We start from the raw sequence: 20,404 nt of genomic DNA on the forward strand, positions 1-20,404 counted from the left end.
TTAATTAAACACAAATTACTCACTGAGTGAGAAATAAGCATGAAATTATTTCATTCTTCACCATTCAAATGTTTTTCTATGATTCAATAACAAAATAACCAATAATGAAAGCTCATGGGGTTCAGGATGTGGTCATAAATTTATGGTTCATTTTTGTTTTTAGGTGATTGGTCAGAGGTTAATTAATGCTTTTGCCACTCATTTAATTACATGAGCACTTTGTCAACATTTAAAAGGGAACTCTTTGTCTCTGGTCCTATTGCAGTGGTAATAAACTAAATCAAAACAGACACATAAAACAATTAGTAAGACAGAATAAGACGTTAAATTCAACCACACGTGAGGAGAGACACAGTGCTGTGCCCCAGAAACAAACAACATGTGCAGGTCAGGAGAATGAACATCATTAATGAACTGTTCGTAGGCCTGCTGCTAGTGTGTGTTCATAATTATCTGCACACTGAAATACACAGGTTTATCTTCATAAGAATAAATACAGCTGGAATGACTGGAAGAAAACTACTCCTTGAATTACAGTACACTATTTGGCCAGTGGCAGATACTTTTCAGTATATGCAGCTGAGTGTATATTTTTATACATGTTAATTAGATTCCCTTACTCTGGGATATTGTGGGTGTGTTGGGAAATTTAAGTACTTCTCACGAGGTTAAAAGGTGGTTTTGCTAATTTAACTACCGCCTAACGTGTGCCCCTTTATTCATAACTTGCCCATCTTGTAGAATCAACACTTGCCATGTTTATTGACAATATATTACTGTGAATTAAACTCTCAATAAGAACAAGGAAAGCTCCCACAAAATCCTTACGTGGAGAAAGAGGAGATGACAAATTGGGAAGGGCAAAATAATCAGTCTAGCTCTGGAGAAACCGAGTTGCTTGAAGATGAAATATCATCGGTCATCATGTGCGCCGTGATCAAGACAGAGTCATTAAATGTAACATCAATATTTTTGATCGCAGGTCTCTGGGAAATCAGGCAGGTATCAAAAATTAAAGAGCCCCTGAACAGATACATGTGTCTTTTTGGTTAAAAAAAAAAAAAAAAAAAAAATTAGTTAAATGCCTGTTTGCATGTCTGGTCTTTTTGCCCTTTGTCATTTTAACCTTTGCGTTCACTGCCTTGTGTATAATCCTGCTTATTTATACTGAAATGTATTACTATCCATGTTATAATGATTATGTTATTTTAGTTAATCTTGCGTATGTACTGCATGTATAATATATAATTTTATTTTCCTTTCTACTTTTTAGGATGTCTTTTAATGTCTGGCCAGGGGCAACTGATGAAAAGTAGCCCCTCAGGCTAACACTGGCTTATTTGCAATTTTTGTTTTTGCTTTTTTTTTGTCAGTTAATGGGCCCTGTCTGTGATAAATAAACCAAAATGAATACCAAATTTACAGATGATTTCACCAAGAGGCCGCATACTGATAGAGCCTTGAACTTAGCTTTGTGGTGCACCGAAGTTTACCACTTTAATATAAATTGTTGTGTGAGTGTTGTGGAAGACACAAGATGTACTTTTTAATAGGTATAACTTAAACTGAGAAAGCACTGCTAATGTACTCCTCAAGACAATCTCACATTATATTAAAGTCGTTCACATCAAAAGCTGTGGTCGACTGGAGTTGTAAAATCACTGATCTGACTCAGCGAGCCGGAGATCATTTACCAGGTTTGTCGGTGTGGTGGAATGAAAAGATTTTTTTTTTTCAGTTGCAGTTTAATACCAGCCAATTTAAAAGCAGAGGTAGCAAAATGATGAATTAATAATAATATTGAGCATATCAGTGTTATTAGATTAGATTTTGACATGTCAGGGCATTTGAGGTGGGTGTGATGTAAATCTGCCTTGTATTTATGATCTCTTTTGTCAGGAGATGGTGACTGGGAGCCACAGCATTTCTTATTTTCAATTAACTGAACAAGTCTTACACTGGCACAGGCTTGGCAGCATTAACATAGTCAGCCTAGTAGCCAACAGCAACAAGCTCAGTGTAATAACATGCTGACAAGTTTCTAAAGTAACTAAAAAAAAAAAAAATCTATAATGATCTGACTTTTCTTCATTCCATTTGTTTGTTTGTTAGCAGGATCTCTCTATCAGTTATGGGCTGATTTGCATGAAACTTGATGGAAAGGTAGTCATGAGGGCAAGCCAAGGAAGAACCGATTATCCCATCACATGGATTGGCCACAAAGGAGCATGGCACTGGGCATGGCTTCACACTAAAATGTGACTTTTGAATGGATTTACACCACATCATGAAACTCTGTGGAAAGGTTGGTCATAGGCCGACACGTGTAACTGGCCGGCCTATCCTCACAACTGCATTATTTTGGCAGGGAGATTCGCTCTTCTCAGTACTTTCTGGTTTTGTAGTGTGTGAGAGCAGTGCTGTGGATCAGTGGGTGATGTGACATGACCTCAATTACAGATCCCGTGTTCGGTTTTCTTGCCCAAAACAGCAATTGTGTTGGCTGTCCAAACAAACATGCAGGTCAGAGTTTACTCCCAATGCAAAGACACCAAATTGCTTTGCAACTAGAAACTGCACTTTTTATTCACATCACATTGTGTGTTTTCAGTTGAAAAAAAAAAAAAAATAGAGGCACAACAATTTTTTTTTTTTTTTTTTTTATGTGAAAGTGCCTTAATGATAGTGAAGCCCCACCAAACCTGATTTACCAAGTGCCAATTCGACCTCCAATCTCTTTCCCTGACAAGTGAGCAACATGCCATGTTGTTTTCAGGCCAACATCCCTCACAGCCAATCAGAGCACACAGAATCATAGTAAAGTGCTGTCCGGGTGTAGCGCTCATGTCCCAAAAAGCACTCGCTACCCTCTTTAAAGAATTGGAGATTGAGGCTTGTTTGGCAGAGCTGCTTCCAAAACAACTGTTACTGTCAGCGCCTGTAATTGTGGCACTTTTTCTTATCACTGAAAGTGCGCTTGCTGGTTCCTGAAGCTCTTTGGGCGATACAGAATCACATGTTATTGACAATATATTGGAGCCCATAAATGCAACCAATGTTAGAGATAGGTTTTAAACATGCAAAGCATGCAATAATATTTCAGAGGCTCTTTATGTTCACACTCAGGAAGAAACTGCAAACTCTAAGATAGTTTGTTGAGACGAAACCTACCACACGGTTGCTGTTCCAAAATAGGAAAAGGAAATGTTCTTATTGGCAATGAGGGTTGCAAGCTCAAAAATGACATGGCATGCTGAGCTGAGATCCTAAGCGACCTGTCAAAATCAGGCCAAAACAGGAAAGAAGTGAGATGCAAGTAGAATCCAATTAACTTTATGTAAATGCTCCCAGCGTTTGCCATGCATGAAACTGCTCATTTGGCCGAAGAAGACAACACTGATTGCGCTGTGCTGTGCTTCTAGCAGTTTTCACCCACTTTCTCATTACCACGCAGTAAAGTTAGCTGTGCAAACATGTATCAAATTAATATACAAATGAATCGCAATGGTGTCAGGATTTCAGAGTAACATGACCTTTCTTACCCTACCAAACAGGCTACTGATAGGAGGTGTGCTGTGAAAAAGGCGGCGGAGAATTTGTCGGTTTTTAGCAATAGTTTTTCAGTGGATTGATTTCAGCTTATTTCTCCAAAACCATTTTTTAAAAAGTTTGCATAGCTACTTAAATCCAAAATCTTTGAGTAAGACAAAGTTGACTCCCACTTGCTTTTAAACTAGTCTACAGTCCCAGAGGTGATTAATTTGAGTGGGCAACCATGACTCTGCACACATTCATTGCAAACAGTGGAGCCTCAGCTGAAGCGCCCTGCATAAAGGAAATACAGTTTGTGCTTGCATACCAGGCAGTATAGGTACAAGCAGCTGATACTAACAGCTATATATGCATATGTATTGCTATAGAGATAGAGGTCAAAATGAAAACTACAGAACAAGAAAAAATTCAGAAGACATGATTTTCATTTCAAAAGTTAGAGAAGAACCTAGTCCTACAGGAAAATAATTATGGTTATTGATTTAAAAAAAAAAAAAAAATGTCTAACTTGGTTGGGTAAAACACACACCGTATAACTACAAAGTCCTGGGTTTGAATCCAGCCCATGACACCAGTCCTGTTGCTTATGTCTGTCTGTCTCTTCCTCTTTTCTATCTCTATCCACTGCTGTGACCTATTAAATAAAGGATAAAATGCTCATAAACATTTAACTAAAAAAGTGTGGCAGGTAAAGATAGTGGCAGATATTGAAAGAAAGAAAGAAAGAAAAAATATATATGTATAGACAGATAGATAGATATACACTCAGTGGCCTCTTTATTAGGTCCACCTGCACAATCTAATACAATTCAATACTGCTTATGACGCCTATAATGCTCAGGTTTTATTATTATCATTTATTTATTATTATTATTATTATTATTTACAGTAAAAGAGGTGTTCATTCAATTCTGTGTTTGTCATTGAGCTCATAGTTAGTACTGCTGTTGCATTGGGCTGCATTTTACTGACAGGTGTTTCCATTATTCTGTCCCCCCCTCGTGCATATGAATTGTGGAGGACAAAAAAATCGGAAACACCCCTCAATATAACGCAGTCCAGTACAAGACCTCTGCGAACTACAGCCTCAGTCATGAACACAGAATTAAATTTACACATTCTCCGCAATGTCAACAGTGTCAATAATCACACTAAATAAAGCCAAGAACACACTCGTTGAGCGCATGCGCACCACGGGAAAACAAGGAAGTTGACTCTTCACTAATGCAAACACCATATGCCAGTCCTGCGGCAGTAGATAGACACAGAGGAAGGGTAACACTTTTCTCCAGTAAGTACATTTTTAGCGTCCAAGGTAACATGGTAAATAGAAAAATTTTGAAGTTGAAAAGTGCATTTAATGTAGTTAACAAGTCAAGGAGGTCAGTTCGTGTGTGTTTTTTTTCCTCCTCTCGCTCGGTAGCTTAACTTCCAACAGGCTGCCAGCTAATGCTCCAGCTAATTAGACGGCAAATTAGTTTTAGCAGCACTTCACACTGTTGCAGTATTTATACAAGGTTATTATTTTATCTTCACACCTGCACACTGGGCTAATTATCCATTCAGCAGCAGTCATCATTGTCACATAGCGTTATTTGCCTGACATGGAAGTTACAAGGCAGTCGGGGGTGTTGCTGTCAGTGATTTGTTAGCTACACGGTATGTCACGTTAGGCGGCTCACGCGCTGTAATATGGCGTGTTGGGTTAGATTAAAACACCCACAGCGTCTTGAAAGGTTTCTTTAACTATTCTTGACAAATAAATTTTCCATTGTTTTAGCGTACAGCCTCAGGACTGAGCACCAAGCAAAGTACAGACAGACAAGAAACCTCAGAAATGTCCCGTAGTCGTGGATAGGGACATGGAAACAAAATCGAAATGCAGAGCTACATTAAACAACAACAACAACAACAACAACAAATCCTAATTTTACTATTTTGTTCCCATGCAAAATTGGTAGCCTGTGTGGTCTTGTGGAAAAATGGTTTAGCGATGTTTTCCTCATTTATTGGTAAATATATGAAGAGTTCATTTGCAAAAACAGATATCTCCATTTGAATTTATTAAACCTTTTTAAACTTTTTTGAATTTTATTAAAATTTACTTTATATTTATTTCTATTTTTTATATGTTTATTTAGCCTGGCATAATGTTTATTATCCTAAATCATGCTTTGTGTGTGTGTGTGTGTGTGTGTGTGTGTGTATGTGTGTGTGTGTGTGTGTGTGTGTGTGTGTACTCCAAGCAGTATCAGTGAAAAGGGTGTATTCATTTTAAGAATGGCTTTTATCTGTTTTTGCAAATGAACTCTTCATATATTCATGCTGTCTTATAGTCTCTCTGTAGTCTTTAATCCTCTAGTTATCTTAGGGGTCAGTTTGGCCCAATTCGGTGTTTAACATTTCTAAATACACTGTTTTTTTGGGCTCATATTTCTTGGCTTTTCCTAATTTAGTGGGGACAAGTGGGTAAAAATAAAATTAACATTTTCAGTGTCACCTTTGGACACATTTTGTAGCTGTAGGTATTACTAGGCTGTACACACGTTTGCTTTAGCTGGTTTGGATGACACTGAGGAACTGTAACATGCCATTTATAATCATCAAAAACTTGACTTGTCTCAGTTTTTCTTTACGGCCCTCACCCAACATCAGCACACCTGTAGTAGTACCACATCTAGTGATAGTTAATGTGACATTTGGGGGAGAAAAACCTGATTCCCACAAGAACTTAGGCAATGTTTCATGTAAGAGGCTATTTAGATAGTCAACAACACACGTAAACTTGCGTCACAATTTTTATTATAATGCTTTTCAGGAGGTTTGAGATACTGGAGTTGGTAAATTTGAAGCTAACAGGAGGGTTAAACAAGAATGCATGCAGCTAAAATCTCAAAGATAGACTTGTGAAGTGCTGCCTTGATGAAGATGAGTTCTCATATGTAGTCATCCTCCCTGGGGTGCCTGTGGGGCAGATTAGGGTCATTTGGAGAGGAGGGCATCAGTCGGAAGAAAGCATTTAGGAGTGGGATTCCTGTGGAGAATCAGATCCAGTCACTTTGGATTTTGTGCCTCACATGATTCTGTTTCCCCTTAAGGTACAATAATTATCCATCAGGTTTCCATTTAAATATGAGTCTCTATCAGTGACTAATACAACACAGCAGTGATTCAGCCAATACCTGGTTCATGAAAGCTTTTGTATTCTGTACTTTTGCTCTGAACACCTGGTTTGGGTCGATCTTTCCTCTAGCACACCGGAAATGCTGCATTTTATGTGTCCGTAAAGAGCAACAGTGATGAGCGGCGATGGCCATTGTGGCTGAATAGTCAAAGAAAAAAACACCATCTACCTCAATTCAAACTTAATCAACAGATAATTAAAGGAAAAAGATGTAACAGTATAGGTGGCAGTGTTTGAGCTACAGGTGATCTCTAGGAAGTACAGAGATTGCCAAAATAAATAAATAAAAAAAAGTTACCATCTTAAGTCTCGTTTTCACCACTTGTGCTTTTTTCTTCCTCACTGATGTGTTAAATTTACTGGGTGAGGTTGAAGTGGCAGTGGTGACTGTAGTACTTGACATGGAAAATTAAATTTCCTGTTGATCTCCTGTTGAAATGTGAAAAAAGCGTTGGTCTGTTAAACAGAGGAGATTTCTTTTTAGATGTGCTTTTCTCAAGCCAAGATGAATACAGATTTGGAGACGTGCTGGTTGTTCTAAATGCGACAGAACTTTCTAACAAATCTTGAATTGACCTTCATTTGTCCTAAAAAGCCCTGTGGAGATGACTGTTGTATTTCCTCAGACAGGAGGCTTTTATCTCGAACATTTTGTGTGTTTTCTTTAAGTGTTTTTTTTTTTTAAGGGTTCACAAAGTGGCCATCCTGACTTAAAAATCTTAAAAGTGTGCTATTTGCTGGACTATGGGAGTATAACACATCCACCAAGTTTCACCCATTAAATCGATCTTCGCCGGGATTTTACTCCACCAAAATGAGTTAAATAGCTGCAGACATGATTTTGAGAGGTGAACCGAAAATGTGTGTGTTTCGGTTTCATTTTGCACGCTCTTTCCAGCCAGCTGGTTTGCAAAATGGCAGAACTGCTGTTGTTTCCTGGTCTGTATGTGCTTCATTCATTTTGAAGCAGTTCAGTCCCGCTGAAACAACATGGAAGGATTTAATGGGCCAAACTTGGTGGATGTATTATTCTCACATGGACCAGCAAGGACCACTACATGGGTAAGAATCCACACTATCACTGTAAATTTCAAGCAACTTCAGTCACTCGTGGAAAAAAATGTATATATATATCGATGGGAGCTGCAGCATGAGGTAATCCATGTGCATCTCAACAAATGTGAAAATTAACTTTGAGAAGAAAAAGGATCCAAGGTAGAATTTGCCATTCTGTATTCCCTGATGAAGCCCTGAGGAGGCGGCAACACATCGGCACCCTTTTTAAAGTAACTGCCATGTAATAATACATTTTTTTTTTTTTTTTACCCTGCATTGAAGACGGTGCCTTTGATCCTCCTTGTTCTGGGAGTTACTTTTCACATTTGCTGGGCTGCACATGGATTATCTCACACTACAACTCTTATTGTGTTTTTTTTTTTTTTCTTTTCCTACAAGTTTTGTCCCCCATACCCAAAGAGCGGCTGTTCAATATTTCTGTGATCCTGAGTCGTGTTTCTTTCTTTCTTTCTTTTTTATTAACTATTGGCTTCAGTCACAGTGTTCATCTCAGGTGTCAGTCTCTCCACTTTTATGTCCCTCCCACTCCAGTGCAGTCAGTCACGGATCCTGCTCAGCCTTGCTCAAAGCTTGCTCAAAGTTTGGGAAGCCCTGTGCTGCTCCTTTAAAGCGGATAATTGTCTACGTTCCTGCACAGTCTAGAAAAGAAACTGGGTCAGAAATCACTGAACGATTGTGGATGATGACAACCTCTCTCACTCTCCCTACAGCTGCTGTTTCTCGTAATGATGCCAGCTAGGAGCAATGTATTGGGTGGTGGAGTGTCAAACAACAAAGTCAAGTATTCAAGGCTGGCTGCTGACGATGACGGTTACATAGACTTGCAGGTGAGAGACTGTTTTTTTTTCTTTTTTCTATAAAGGTAAATGTACAGACTACATGCTACCTGTGATATTGTGCTGTATCTCAGCATCTTTTTGACAAGTGCTGTTTGATCGGTTCTTCCGCAGCCTTCTGGTTGTTCATCTTTTCAGCGTCATGGGCGTTCAGCTTGATGCAAATCTAATTAATGATTTCTTGGAAATGCTCCACAGCGTTGAGTGATCATGCGAGTGTAGATAGGATCTGGGTAGCTATCTGTAAAAGAATATGTTGGATGCCCTTGATGATCTATTTGTTTATTTTTACACGCGTTTGTCTATTTTTAGGGTTTATCACAGGGTAATACTACACATCTAATGATGTTATTGTTAGGGATGGACATGTATATTGACAAACTATCACTTTTGGCCAATTTCAGCTTTCAGCAATATTGGTATCAATCCAATATTATTTTCATCCAGTATTTGGTCATTTGTGGAATTGGTTGTGTGACTTTTTTTTTAGTATGACAGTTAATACAACTACAAAATTAACAAAAAGTGAACTGAAAAGTTTTATACTTGTATTTTTGTTAGAGTTGTAACAAATGCATATCAGTATCAGCCTCAAAAAAACATTATTGATGCACCCCTGGTTATTGTCTTGTTTTGTCTCACAATGTGACACGTTTTACAGTTCAAGAAAAGTCCACCCAAAGTCCCGTACAAGGCGATTGCCCTGGCAACGTTCCTTTTTTTGATTGGCTCCCTACTGATCATTATCGGGGCTCTTCTTCTGGCAGGATCCATAAAGGTTGAGGTACGTTTGGTCTGTAATATGATAAAATCTAAATAAATACATGTATAGATGAATGTATCTCATGCACATGCATCAAAAAAAAAAAAAAAAAAAAACACAAGAGAATCAGAATTTATTCCCCGTCACACCTGGATTGTATTACGCCAGTCATTACAGTGTGTCTCTGATACACATTGAGATTTCATTTTCCCTGGCCAACATGCAGATTGTCGCTTTGTAATTTTACTTTTTCAAAACATTTAAAATTGCAGTAGATACTTTTTCTTTTGTTCCCCATGCATAAGTCTCCTCACAATCCAATTTTGACGAGTTTATTACTATCCCAGCTGCGTTCTTCCTATTTGGCTTTCTGTTTGAATCGCTGCATTAAAGTTTATTTCCATTTATGTAGCTTCTAGCTGTGGACTGGAGACGCATCACATTTGCACATTGTTGTTAATGTGACCAAATGCATCTCTTAGCAGCTGTGCAATTGCATCTGCACTATGTTTTGGGTGCACCTTGATTATATTTGTGCTATCAGACGGACTCCAGTTGCCGTGGATGCATGTTAACGCTGGGAGTAAAAGAGGTGTAAGAATTACTTAACTTCACCAGATCATGTAAGAAGTATAACACATAAATATTCGACTGGGTGTTATTGATTGATGTGGAGACAGCTCAGCTACTAAGTGTGGATACTTAAGTGCAAAGTTCTCCAAGGCAGCCGTCTCTATAAATATAAAAAGCATTTATTGTTAGGGCTGTGTCATAAGATGAAAAAATAATGGACCAATGCACATCAATAGCCATGCACCCCTAATAATTAGGGTGCATAGAATGTAATTAATGTTACAGGTGTTTATGTAAAAGTTAAGTAATGCCATTAATGACATAATTAATGCTGCTCTGGCAATACCGACAATACTAAAGTAGACTCAGTCAAGGAAAAAAAAGATTATAGGTCAAACAAAGAGAATAAGAATGAGAAAATGACAAAGGCATACATTTCTAAGGAATGGAAAATCAAAATGACTTTTAACATCACAATAATGTTGAGAAATCAATGTTTTCTCTAGTGCTTTCTTGAAAGAGCATCTTTCTTTGCTATAACCACAAGCAGTGCTTTTTACTTCATCATTTTTTCCACTGCTTGAATGTGTTACACGGTGTATATTGACACTATTAGCACACCATCTTGTGTAATTCCATAGATACTGTGCCAGTCGCAGAAAAAAGGCTGTACACAACACTCCACATGTCTTGAAAAGTTCAGTAAGATGTGTGTCAGGCTGCCTTTGCCGATACACTGCATCATTTAAAAAGTAAGGATTACAGCAACTCAATACACACACTGCCATCTGCTGGACAAAGTCAACAGTTCAAATGGGGTGTAGTGACTCACTCCTGATTGTTAGTTTGCCTTCATTGGAAGTGACTGATTATTTACAGGCAATCAGATGTCAGACAAATTAAATTGTTATCTCTGTGCCTCCCGCACAGCCTCTTCACTGAATGGAGTGCCGGTTGGCAGTGTGGAGACAAGTGTGTTAATACCTAAAGCCCCCTGGCTCGTAATCCTGAATAAGATGCTCTGAGCACATTAGAGCCTCAGTAATGCCTCCTACAACACACTCATTACACTGAATTGCATTTGTTTATGCATAGAGCCCAATAGGAAACAGCTGTACTAGTGTTTTTGTCGTTTCTTTTCTTTCTTTCTTTCTTTCTTTCTTTCTTTCTTTTTTTACCTGCAGCATCCCGACCGCACAATTCCTGTCCTCATCATTGGGATACTCGTCTTCCTTCCCGGATTCTACCATCTGAGAATCGCCTACTATGCTTCCAAGGGTTATCGGGGTTACTCCTATGACGACATCCCTGATTTTGGTGACTGAGCCAATCGAATAAGCGCCAAATGAATGAGCATATCAGAGTATTTCACTGTGTACCTTGAGAGACTGTTACCTGCCGTTTACCTGGAATTTCTAGTGTACCAATGAAGTGCATTACAAAGTGACTGAACTTGAAATGACTGTTGGTTTATTGCTGATCGTATCTGCTCTACAGTGGATCTCTGTCTTTTGCCACAGGTGCACCATATGCAGCTTTTTTAACTTCTACAGTTTTTACTCTCTCGTTTAATCTCTGCTTTGCTGTATCTCAGTGCTTATCCTCCACTGAAACGCCTGAAGACGTTTAGAGGTGTGAAATATTCAATTCTTTGTTGACAGCGAGCCAATCAGATAATGAGCAAAAGATGTCAGGCCAGCTGCTCACCTGCAACAATGGAGCTCCATTATTATTGCTCCAAACGTTTTCCTTCAAAGGTTTACTCTCGTGCGATAGTGTCACTAAGTGCTCTTTGCACAGTAGCATCTTTAAACATATTCATGAATGTCAGTATACCACAAAGTATATATGCTTATATACAAAGCTTGGCTATATTTCTTCCAAAGGATTATCTTTGCAGTGCTATCCAAAGATTGGTTACTTTGTCTAAGTATAATATATTCTGAATGAATGTCTTACTTTTTTTTTTTTTTTTTTTAGTTTATATACGCTGCTGTATGTAGTATTGATGTATGTGCATGTTTCATGGTTTTGGAATAGGCTGTCAAAGAAAGCTGTATTTTTGTCATTCATGCTTTGTTTTTATTGAGAGACATTGAGACATAAAATAAAATGATTGATAGAAATCAGGATGTTGTTATTGTGTAATAAAGCATTCGCTGTGCTTAGAGAACGTTTATCATGAAATGTCATGTCACTTTGTCCTGGTTTCGCTGCATTTGGTAAAGGACACCCTCTTGTGGTTACAAATAAGCTGGGTGTCATTAATGGATTAAGGGCAAATAAATAGTCCCTTTCTCCTCCCTGCACACTCTGGGGCTTATTTTTTTTATTAGACTGCAATGGGTAAAACATGCTGCTTACAAAACGGTGAGGCAGCTTTTCTCCGGTGTGACATGGGGACACCACAGGACAGAGATACAAGAAAACAAGAAGAGAGGGAGGGAGGGGAAGGAGGTGATTGGTCGAAGCAGTCAAGAGGTAAAAGCGGAAAAGTAATTAGAGGATCGTGGCAAGTACGTCCATGATTCACCGCTACCTCTACGTGAGAGTAACACCTGTGGCCGGACAGGGAAAAAGTGATATTTCAGGGAGCCTGCCGCGCCGCGACAAACTAGGCCTGCTTTTGGAGTTGATTTACCAAAACCAAAGCTCAAATGAGACTTACTGAGACAGCGATCACTGAGGCCGTGTCATCATAAACTGGACAAGAGGAACATATGAAAGATGCCTTTGGGAGGATTTTGAACCTAAACCGGCCGTGCGTACCTGAGTGGACAGGTAGGATGAGGAGGAAGCTGTGCATACACAGAAGTTAACTTGTAGTTACACACTCACTTTCTGACTTTTAAAGAGTTGAAAACATCAACAGTTGGTAGATTCAGACCGCAGGCTGTTTAGGAGTGCAAAAAACTTCTTTGACCTGTGTAATGCCTTAAACTTGAATTATTATCTTGTGCTAAGGGAGGAGGTTTTTTTTTTTTTTTTTTATGCTGTGTTATTGAAGAAAAAACTGGCCAAGTGAGGGTCCACTTGTGTTTCCACAGCCTGCTTTACTTATTTATTTGTTGTTTGTTTGTTTGTTTGATACTTGAGCCAGGACCAACACACACCCCCCAAATGCCAACTAGGTCTTGAATGTATTATTTATGGGACACTTAGGCCTGTATGGATTGGTGGGTGATACTGGGGGTTGATATCCCCTCCCGATACAAGTTGGTATTTAACAGGCCTTTTAAGCATCTGTAGTGTTTGAGAAAGTGGAGGGGTAAAACAAACAAACAAACTAACAAAAGTCTTGTCAGGCTTCCAAAACCTACCTGCAGATAGCCACTCCTTCGCATTAAAAAAGCATAACCAGAATTTTAAAAATGCAGGACTACACAGCAGAGTTCACGCAGTGCAATTAACCCACGCTGTGTAAAAGAGAAATGGCGTCTTAGATATATTGATTAACTGCAGGTTCAGGCAGCTGACTGTGAGCCTTTGCGAAGGATTTCAAATGAATATACCTTCCTGTACACAGTGCTTTGTGGTTCAGATAATTGGCCGAGTTTGAACAGATCAAAGTCCTCCGTGTGTACATTTGTTGCCCTGTCCAGGACCATTAAGAGGAAAAGTCATGTTTTGCCTTATATGGAAACATGCTTCCTTTACAATGGTTCAGTCATTACCTTCCTGATTATGGGAGAATTGGAAATTGTTATTGTCATCGAGTATATTCAAATAACTAAACTAAGAAAACTAGTATCAGGTGAAGGACAACAGCTTAGCCAACAGTAGCTGGATTGTCTTGATGCAGTCAACCCCATCCATTTGTTAGTCATGCAGCTTGGATCAGATGCAAAGAGCTACCTGCAAATGCAATGTGACCTAGGTTTGAAATGTAGTTCTACTTTTGCAAGCTGCTGCTGGATGGGCCAAGTCAGTGTAATGTGGCTCTTCACAGTGACAGTTTTCCTCCCTTTACATTCCCCGAGTGTGACTGCAGTATTTTCCCCAGAGTGAGTCAGAGAGGGATCGCAGCTTTCATCTAAATTTGCATGGTCACTCGCTGATTCATAGAGAGGATACCAAATGTTTGCACTCTCAGTATAGATGTGTAATCCCCTCACTTTGACAAAACCTCTTTATTATGCCTCTTTTCTCCCACCTTTCAGAGATAAGCTTCAGTCTGTCCTCTTTCTCCTTAAGTGCACCTCAGGCTGAGCCATCTGCAGGGTTCTTATGTTGTTGTCAGGAAAGCTTGGAAAGGCTTTAGAATTTGAAAATGGTATTTTCCAAATGTAAAGGCTCTTGGTGCCATTTTTTTGGACTTCTTTCTTGGACTTTTTCTTCTTTAAAACTATGATCAAGATTTAACACCAAATATTGCTGCTGGTAGATTTAGTTGGCCTTGAGAGAGATCCACAAAACAAGTATGTTGTGTGACATTTGTCCCAAGTGATAGCTACTTCAGCCAAATCAATACCTGGGACATTTTACTCCAAAAAAGATAAGATTTGAGAATCGAAACAAACAAGCATGGATCCTGGAAATAGCTGTTGAAATGTATTACATTTTTATTGCAAACTAATGTGTAGAACCCCTTTATCTTTTGGTTTCAAGTTCCTAGTCTGGTGGGGTTAAAAGAAAGAAGCAGCTACTGATAAATAGGACAGTGTTCCCTAGTAGCTATTAATCAGCCACTCCCCAGTTTGCTTCTTAGATGGATTAGAATAACAACACAGACGTTCAACAGCAAGCCGTTCATTGACATTTCTGTTTCTATCAGCTTACAAATCTGAGAGAGACGGAATGCCTTCATTTGCCAACTGCTGGCTCATTTGTAAAACCTGCAGCTTTTGCTGTTTAAACATGTGGAGAGCGCTGTGTTGTGAATGCTCTTATGTTTATGCAGCTCCTCAATGTCAGAGGAAGGAAACACACGTAGGGAAACGTCTAAAGACCATCTGTGTTTCCATGGCTGAATGTTTCACCTGTGAGGGGCATTTTGTGTGGCAGTTCTTTGAGCCACGGCCCAGATTTAATGATGAAAAATGTCCTCCTCCAGTGGGTTGCAGTTTAATAAGATATTTTTTTTTCTCACCTTTCTTATTGCTATTTTTTCCCCTACCGCGCACACTTTCCCCACACTTTGTCTCATTTTCTCTCTCTTTAACAGCTTTTTTTCCCATGAACTCAGTGCTACAGAAACCTTACCTTGCCATTGTAATAAAATTAAATCATCTCCACTTGTGCTTGTCAGTATGCAGACCCATATGCCAAATACAGTACTCTCAGAGTATTTCTCTTAATTAGCGAAATGATGACTAGTTTTGTGAATGGCTAAATTGTTCAGCAGGGCTCTCACTCCATATCATATCAGTTCCTATGTCTTAAGAGGCGGTCGATGAAGAACACAGCAAGGATGCTGTGCCTCTTGTGCAGTAATATCTGTTCATTATGTGCCAAACAGGGAAGTGTCGCTGCTGGTTAGTCATAGCAACAGGCAGTCATCTTATTTGTGTGTGTGTGTGCGTGTGTGTGTGTGTGTGTGTGTGTGTGTGTGGATTTCTGTGTGTGTGTGTGCTTCTTTCTCATCCTCGCCCACTGGGTGAAGATAAGACGCAACAGAATAATAATGTTTAAGCGTTACCTTGGCTTGTTTTTGCCTGGCTCACTTTCAGCAAACGCTTAATGCCTAATTCAGATGAAATAAGTTTGCTGCAAAATAAACTCAACTGTCACCGTTTACATAATGGTATGTGAGTGCACGACAGACGGATAGAAATCTGTTGATATTAAAAAAGACAGCAATCAACAGACACGGCACTGTTTCAGGATTTTGACTTTCACTTTGATTTCTGCAAATCTGTGTATCTGCTCTGCTGTTTACTGAAGCATGGGAGTGTGTTGAAACAAACTCACCAGCTTCTGACAGCCTACGTAATTGTTTTTTCACTGGTTCAGACTTTGCCCCAGCCATGAAATGAAAAGCCCATAAAGCCATATGATTAGGGTGAACAGATATGGTGTATTTTACAATTGGGCCACTGGGCCTGGCGGGTTGCATGTATCCACCACAGCGTGACATTCAGGAAGTGCCGTGCTCATTGTAGATAAGAAAGACCACATCAATAATAACCACACATAAATAAAACAAAAACTACACTCAAGTTACCTGTCAACACATCAGCTTATGACAGAATAATCACAATAAATGCCATATTTCATATTCATGCAAATCAGGTTTCACAGCAAAACAAAAATAAGCAATACAGATTCTATTTCCTTATCATATATGCATCATATACAAGCAAGTATTATGTTTAATTCAATTTCAGGTCTTTTTCATAGCCCTCAGGCTGCTCACTGTGTACAGTCTCAAAGGGCTTTGTAGGCCCAGACTTTCCACAAAACAAATATAACACACCCCTGAGCTGAACTCTTGTAGCAGACAAGAAAAAAGTCCCAAAATAAACAATTATCTTTGATTTTAACAGCAATATGTCTGCCTTATTCATGCAGTACTCTTATAATGATGTCACACAGTATTATGAAGTGTTATTTAAGTAGCTGCCAAGCCCTGTTTCTTGTTGTTTCTCCTGATAGCATGCATGTGGGTGTGTAGAGATGGCTGACACGTGCCTGTGGGATCTGGTCAGTGGTGTTGCTCCCGCCCTCTGGAAATAGCCTTTGCTCTTTCGGTGGGTGAAATTAACTTATCTTAATGAGAGTGCATTACTGGTGTGAGTTAAAGTGAGCGAGAGTTCACGGGCTGCAGGGATGGAGAGCTGATAGGAGTATTAGCCCCTTCCCTGTTTAATCCAGCCCCGGCTAAGATTAATGTGCGTCTGCAGCCCGCCTTTAATGGCTGGCTTTCATGATGTCAGGGCAGATGACAGGAGGATTCGTGTAAGCATGTGTGGCATTTACTAAATCAGAGTGTTAAATGTTGTAGTTGCCTCTTTGCAGGTAATTGCCTGCAATCGAAGAGGCACTGTTATTGTTTCGTGTGCTGGCCGGGGGGGCTTTTTTTTTTTTTTTTCAAACTCCCTATCATGTTGATTTCCTCGTTACAGTTTTGACATTTTGGGCCCCGGAAAACAGAGGCAGTTATTGTTTTGACCCGGCTGAACTGGATGCTGCACCTCGGCACTCTCTCGCACCGGGCTGTGCAGTCGCCTCTGTTCCCAGCAGCTCAGCTTATCTCTGTCCTTGAGTGCTGAGCCTCCTGGCGGCTCCAGCCAACGACTTCATTGATGTACTCTAAATAAAACACTTAGATGTCACTCCACATGTGACTCTCGAAAGATTTATGTGACATTTATGACATTTACTTTCAGAAAAGGATATAGGGCCAGGGAGTTGCTGGCAGCGGAGGCGGCTCTGCCCATTTGTGTAATGATATGGGATGAATTCCAATTATTGGAAAGCTGTATTGAAAATCTGAACACTCCTGTCCTGTCGGTAAAATTATGACAGAACCGGCAGCTCCCCTGTAGCCTTTTTAGGCTGCGGATGTGTCATAGATGGCTGTCTTCCTGTATGCAGACGAGGAAATAATGTGTTTGTGACAGATGTCTCTTTTGCCAACAGACAGATGCTGCAGGTCATATGAGTGACTGATATGGGACCAGCAAGACTGTATTTGCAAATTTACACTCTGGTGACAGTTTCTTGCTTCTTCTGTAAGTAGGCTGTATCCATCATCCCTGTGATTACAAGCATGTCTTTCTTCCCAGAGACTGTTGCTAGCTATTAATCTTCCCCATAATATTATCTCATGTTTTTCTGTCATTCTTTTTCTGTCATCATTTTTATTGTATTTACTACCTAACTACTGTGAAGTAATTGTTACTTTTGCTGCTGTCAACTCACACAGTGATCAGCAAAGGCTCAGGACCAGAAGTGCATGGAAAAGTTGGGGGTGTGGTGGAGCTGGAGTGTAACTTTCCTCCCCCGGGTCCAGCTGTGGCTGCACCCCTGCATGTGGTGGAATGGGTGCGCCAGGGAGTCGACATCCCTGTCCTGATCAAATTTGGAGTCTATGACCCTCGTGTACATCCCAAATATGAAGGTGAGCATCTATGGAAATGATCACAATATCCAATCAAGCTAAAAAAAAAAAAAAAAAGAGTAATGTTTTGGCATCATTACCATTCATTAACTGCTAAAATGGTGTAACACAAAAAAAAAAAAAAAATGCCTGCACCAGCAGCATACTGGCTTCAAGCCCTAGACCAGGATACTAAAACTGCATGTTGCCTGCTTCCAACTTCAAAGTTAAAGGATGATTCAGTGTATTTTCAATCTGGCCCTTATTTTTCTAGCTTTTTCCATCATGCTGATTGATTCAGATCAAAATTTAATTCCTCTGGGAATTGCTCATGCATGTCCTTGTTTACTCTGCTGCCTGCCAGTCCTCCGCTGTATTGACATAATATTGGAAAATATGGAAGAACAGGATGTTGTTACTTGGGATGTGCATTTCCCTCGGGATGAATAAAGCACTATCTGTCAGCCCATCTACTTCAACTTGAAAGCATTCGAGTGTTTAACTCCTTGCACACATCTAAAATCATTTGTATTTTTGAATTTAAAATCAACCCAAAGATGGACTGCAGCAGGTAACTCTGTGGTAGGGTTGATTTGTTTTAGTGTGAATATATAACTGCTGATTTTTTTTTTTTTTTTTTTTTTTTCATGACTGCCCACATTGTTGGATTCCCCGCTATGTTTGCTGCTTGTGCATCACTCCCAGAATGCCAAGCTGGAGATGTCTGAGCACACCAAAACACAAAAACAAAAACAAAAACACATATATTCTACATGTTACTCTCCTATGAAAGCAGAAGGTTGATGTGAGCTTTTTTCCACAGTGGGCACTTTATATTTACATGAAATCTGATTTGACATAAACAGCTTATTAAAGTTCCCACTTGCTAACTAGGTCAAGCTAATTAAAATAAAATGTGTAACACCGCAATAGTCAAATTTCAGGCCACGGATAGTTGGAAAATCCTTCTGCAGTGTGTTATTGTGTTGAAAGGGCTCGTTTTAATCACTTTTTGAGTTCAAATGTTTCAGTGTCTGTCAGCCTCTTTGGATTGCACTGAAGCGCTCCTGGTCAATGGGGAATTATGTGGCACTACAGTGAATTAATTGATGAGAGTTTCGTCTGATTTGATCAGCAAGACTTCAGAATCATGGAAAATAAAGAGAGTTGAGCTGAAAATAACTGCATTTCGCCCATAAAAATCTTGCCCTAGTGATATGCTACAATCACAGTTACTTCCAGCAGTATCCAGTTGCCATAGTATTTTCTGTACCACACCTTGATGGCCTAACTAGCCTCCGGGTTCAGTGCGAGCTGCTTTTAGACGAGTTGAAATTCTCACATTGCATCATCATCTATTGTGCACTTTCTGCCCACAGCTCCGAGAACAAAGAGAGTCTGTGGGGAAAAAGATCCTCAATGGACCAAGAATACCTTTGTGTGGCTGCTGTTATCCTTTAAAGTCACAAACAAAGGGACTAATGTGGACAAAGGGAAAGCATGTCTGGGTGGCTCAGATCTTCCCTTTTGTTAGAATCCGCTCTTCTTTTCCATTGAGCTGCTGGGAGAGAAATTCAACCTGTCAACCTTTTCTTTTGCTAGTGGAATTTCTGTGATAGCACAATGTAAGGCTACGACTGTACTGCACTTTTACACAACAAAAGTTTGCCAGAGCAGGCATGAAGATCACCTAAAAGACTGAAATAGATACAATACAGCATATTTAGATTCTTATGTTGGACGAATACTGTGATAAAGGAAATTGGACATGCTGAGTATCGCACTATTCGGTGTGCTCAGGTGTTTGTTTGCCAAAGCAAGACAAGCTAAATTCTGTTCTGCTGAGGCCGTTCCTATTTGAAGAGCTGGATGCCACTCCCTTTCCAACCAGACAAGGAAATATGATACAGACATTTACATAGCAATAAAGTCAGGCTGAACCTTGGCTGGAGAATTATAGTAAGTGGGAGCATGGCAGACTTTAATTTCAGCCCAGGCTCATAAAAGACACTAGCCTTTTGTCACCGGCTGTGAAGAGGATCCTTCAACGTACACTGATGTCACACTTCATTACACTGGGTTTTAGTTTCAAAAGGAGTGCCAATATACTAGCAGTTTGGGCTTGAAAATGTGCAGCCTTGGACCCATGAAGTGCAATTCACAATTTTGTACACTTATTTCCATTGGAATCTGTTTAGAAAGTAGGTTCTTTCCATACAGAAACGTGTCCCCGAGAAGGGCAGGTATGCTAATAACATGCCTCTCCAGTAACAAACAGAAAGCTCCTGTTCGTTAAAAGCCACAAAAGGTTTGAAAAAGATGCATTGTCCAATCTGATGCTGAGGCAGGTTTTCTCACAGGTACTAGCTGTTGTGGGA

At 39.7% G+C, this 20,404-nt stretch overlaps 1 protein-coding gene across 1 annotated transcript; it reads left to right on the forward strand.

The window, feature by feature from the left end:
* The first annotated feature begins 4,746 nt into the window (after nucleotides 1-4,746).
* On the forward strand, nucleotides 4,747-12,111 carry tmem230a (transmembrane protein 230a). Its single transcript, XM_030066101.1, has 4 exons — nucleotides 4,747-4,843; nucleotides 8,524-8,640; nucleotides 9,311-9,433; nucleotides 11,170-12,111. The coding sequence occupies exons 2-4, from the start codon at nucleotides 8,539-8,541 to the stop codon at nucleotides 11,308-11,310; spliced, it is 366 nt and encodes a 121-aa protein (XP_029921961.1). The 5' UTR covers nucleotides 4,747-4,843; nucleotides 8,524-8,538; the 3' UTR covers nucleotides 11,311-12,111.
* The last annotated feature ends 8,293 nt before the right edge of the window (nucleotides 12,112-20,404 follow it).

The sequence above is a fragment of the Myripristis murdjan genome, chromosome 12 (genome assembly GCF_902150065.1).
Source record: "Myripristis murdjan chromosome 12, fMyrMur1.1, whole genome shotgun sequence".
NCBI classification, from domain to species: Eukaryota; Metazoa; Chordata; class Actinopteri; order Holocentriformes; family Holocentridae; genus Myripristis; species Myripristis murdjan.

Excerpts from the sequence above, each read along its gene's own strand:
- tmem230a (XM_030066101.1), top strand. The coding sequence starts at position 8,539 with ATGATGCCAGCTAGGAGCAATGTATTGGGTGGTGGAGTGTCAAACAAC. Across the intron at positions 8,641-9,310 it reads ACGGTTACATAGACTTGCAG|TTCAAGAAAAGTCCACCCAA; the intron begins GTGAGAGACTGT and ends CACGTTTTACAG. Across the intron at positions 9,434-11,169 it reads CAGGATCCATAAAGGTTGAG|CATCCCGACCGCACAATTCC; the intron begins GTACGTTTGGTC and ends TTTTACCTGCAG.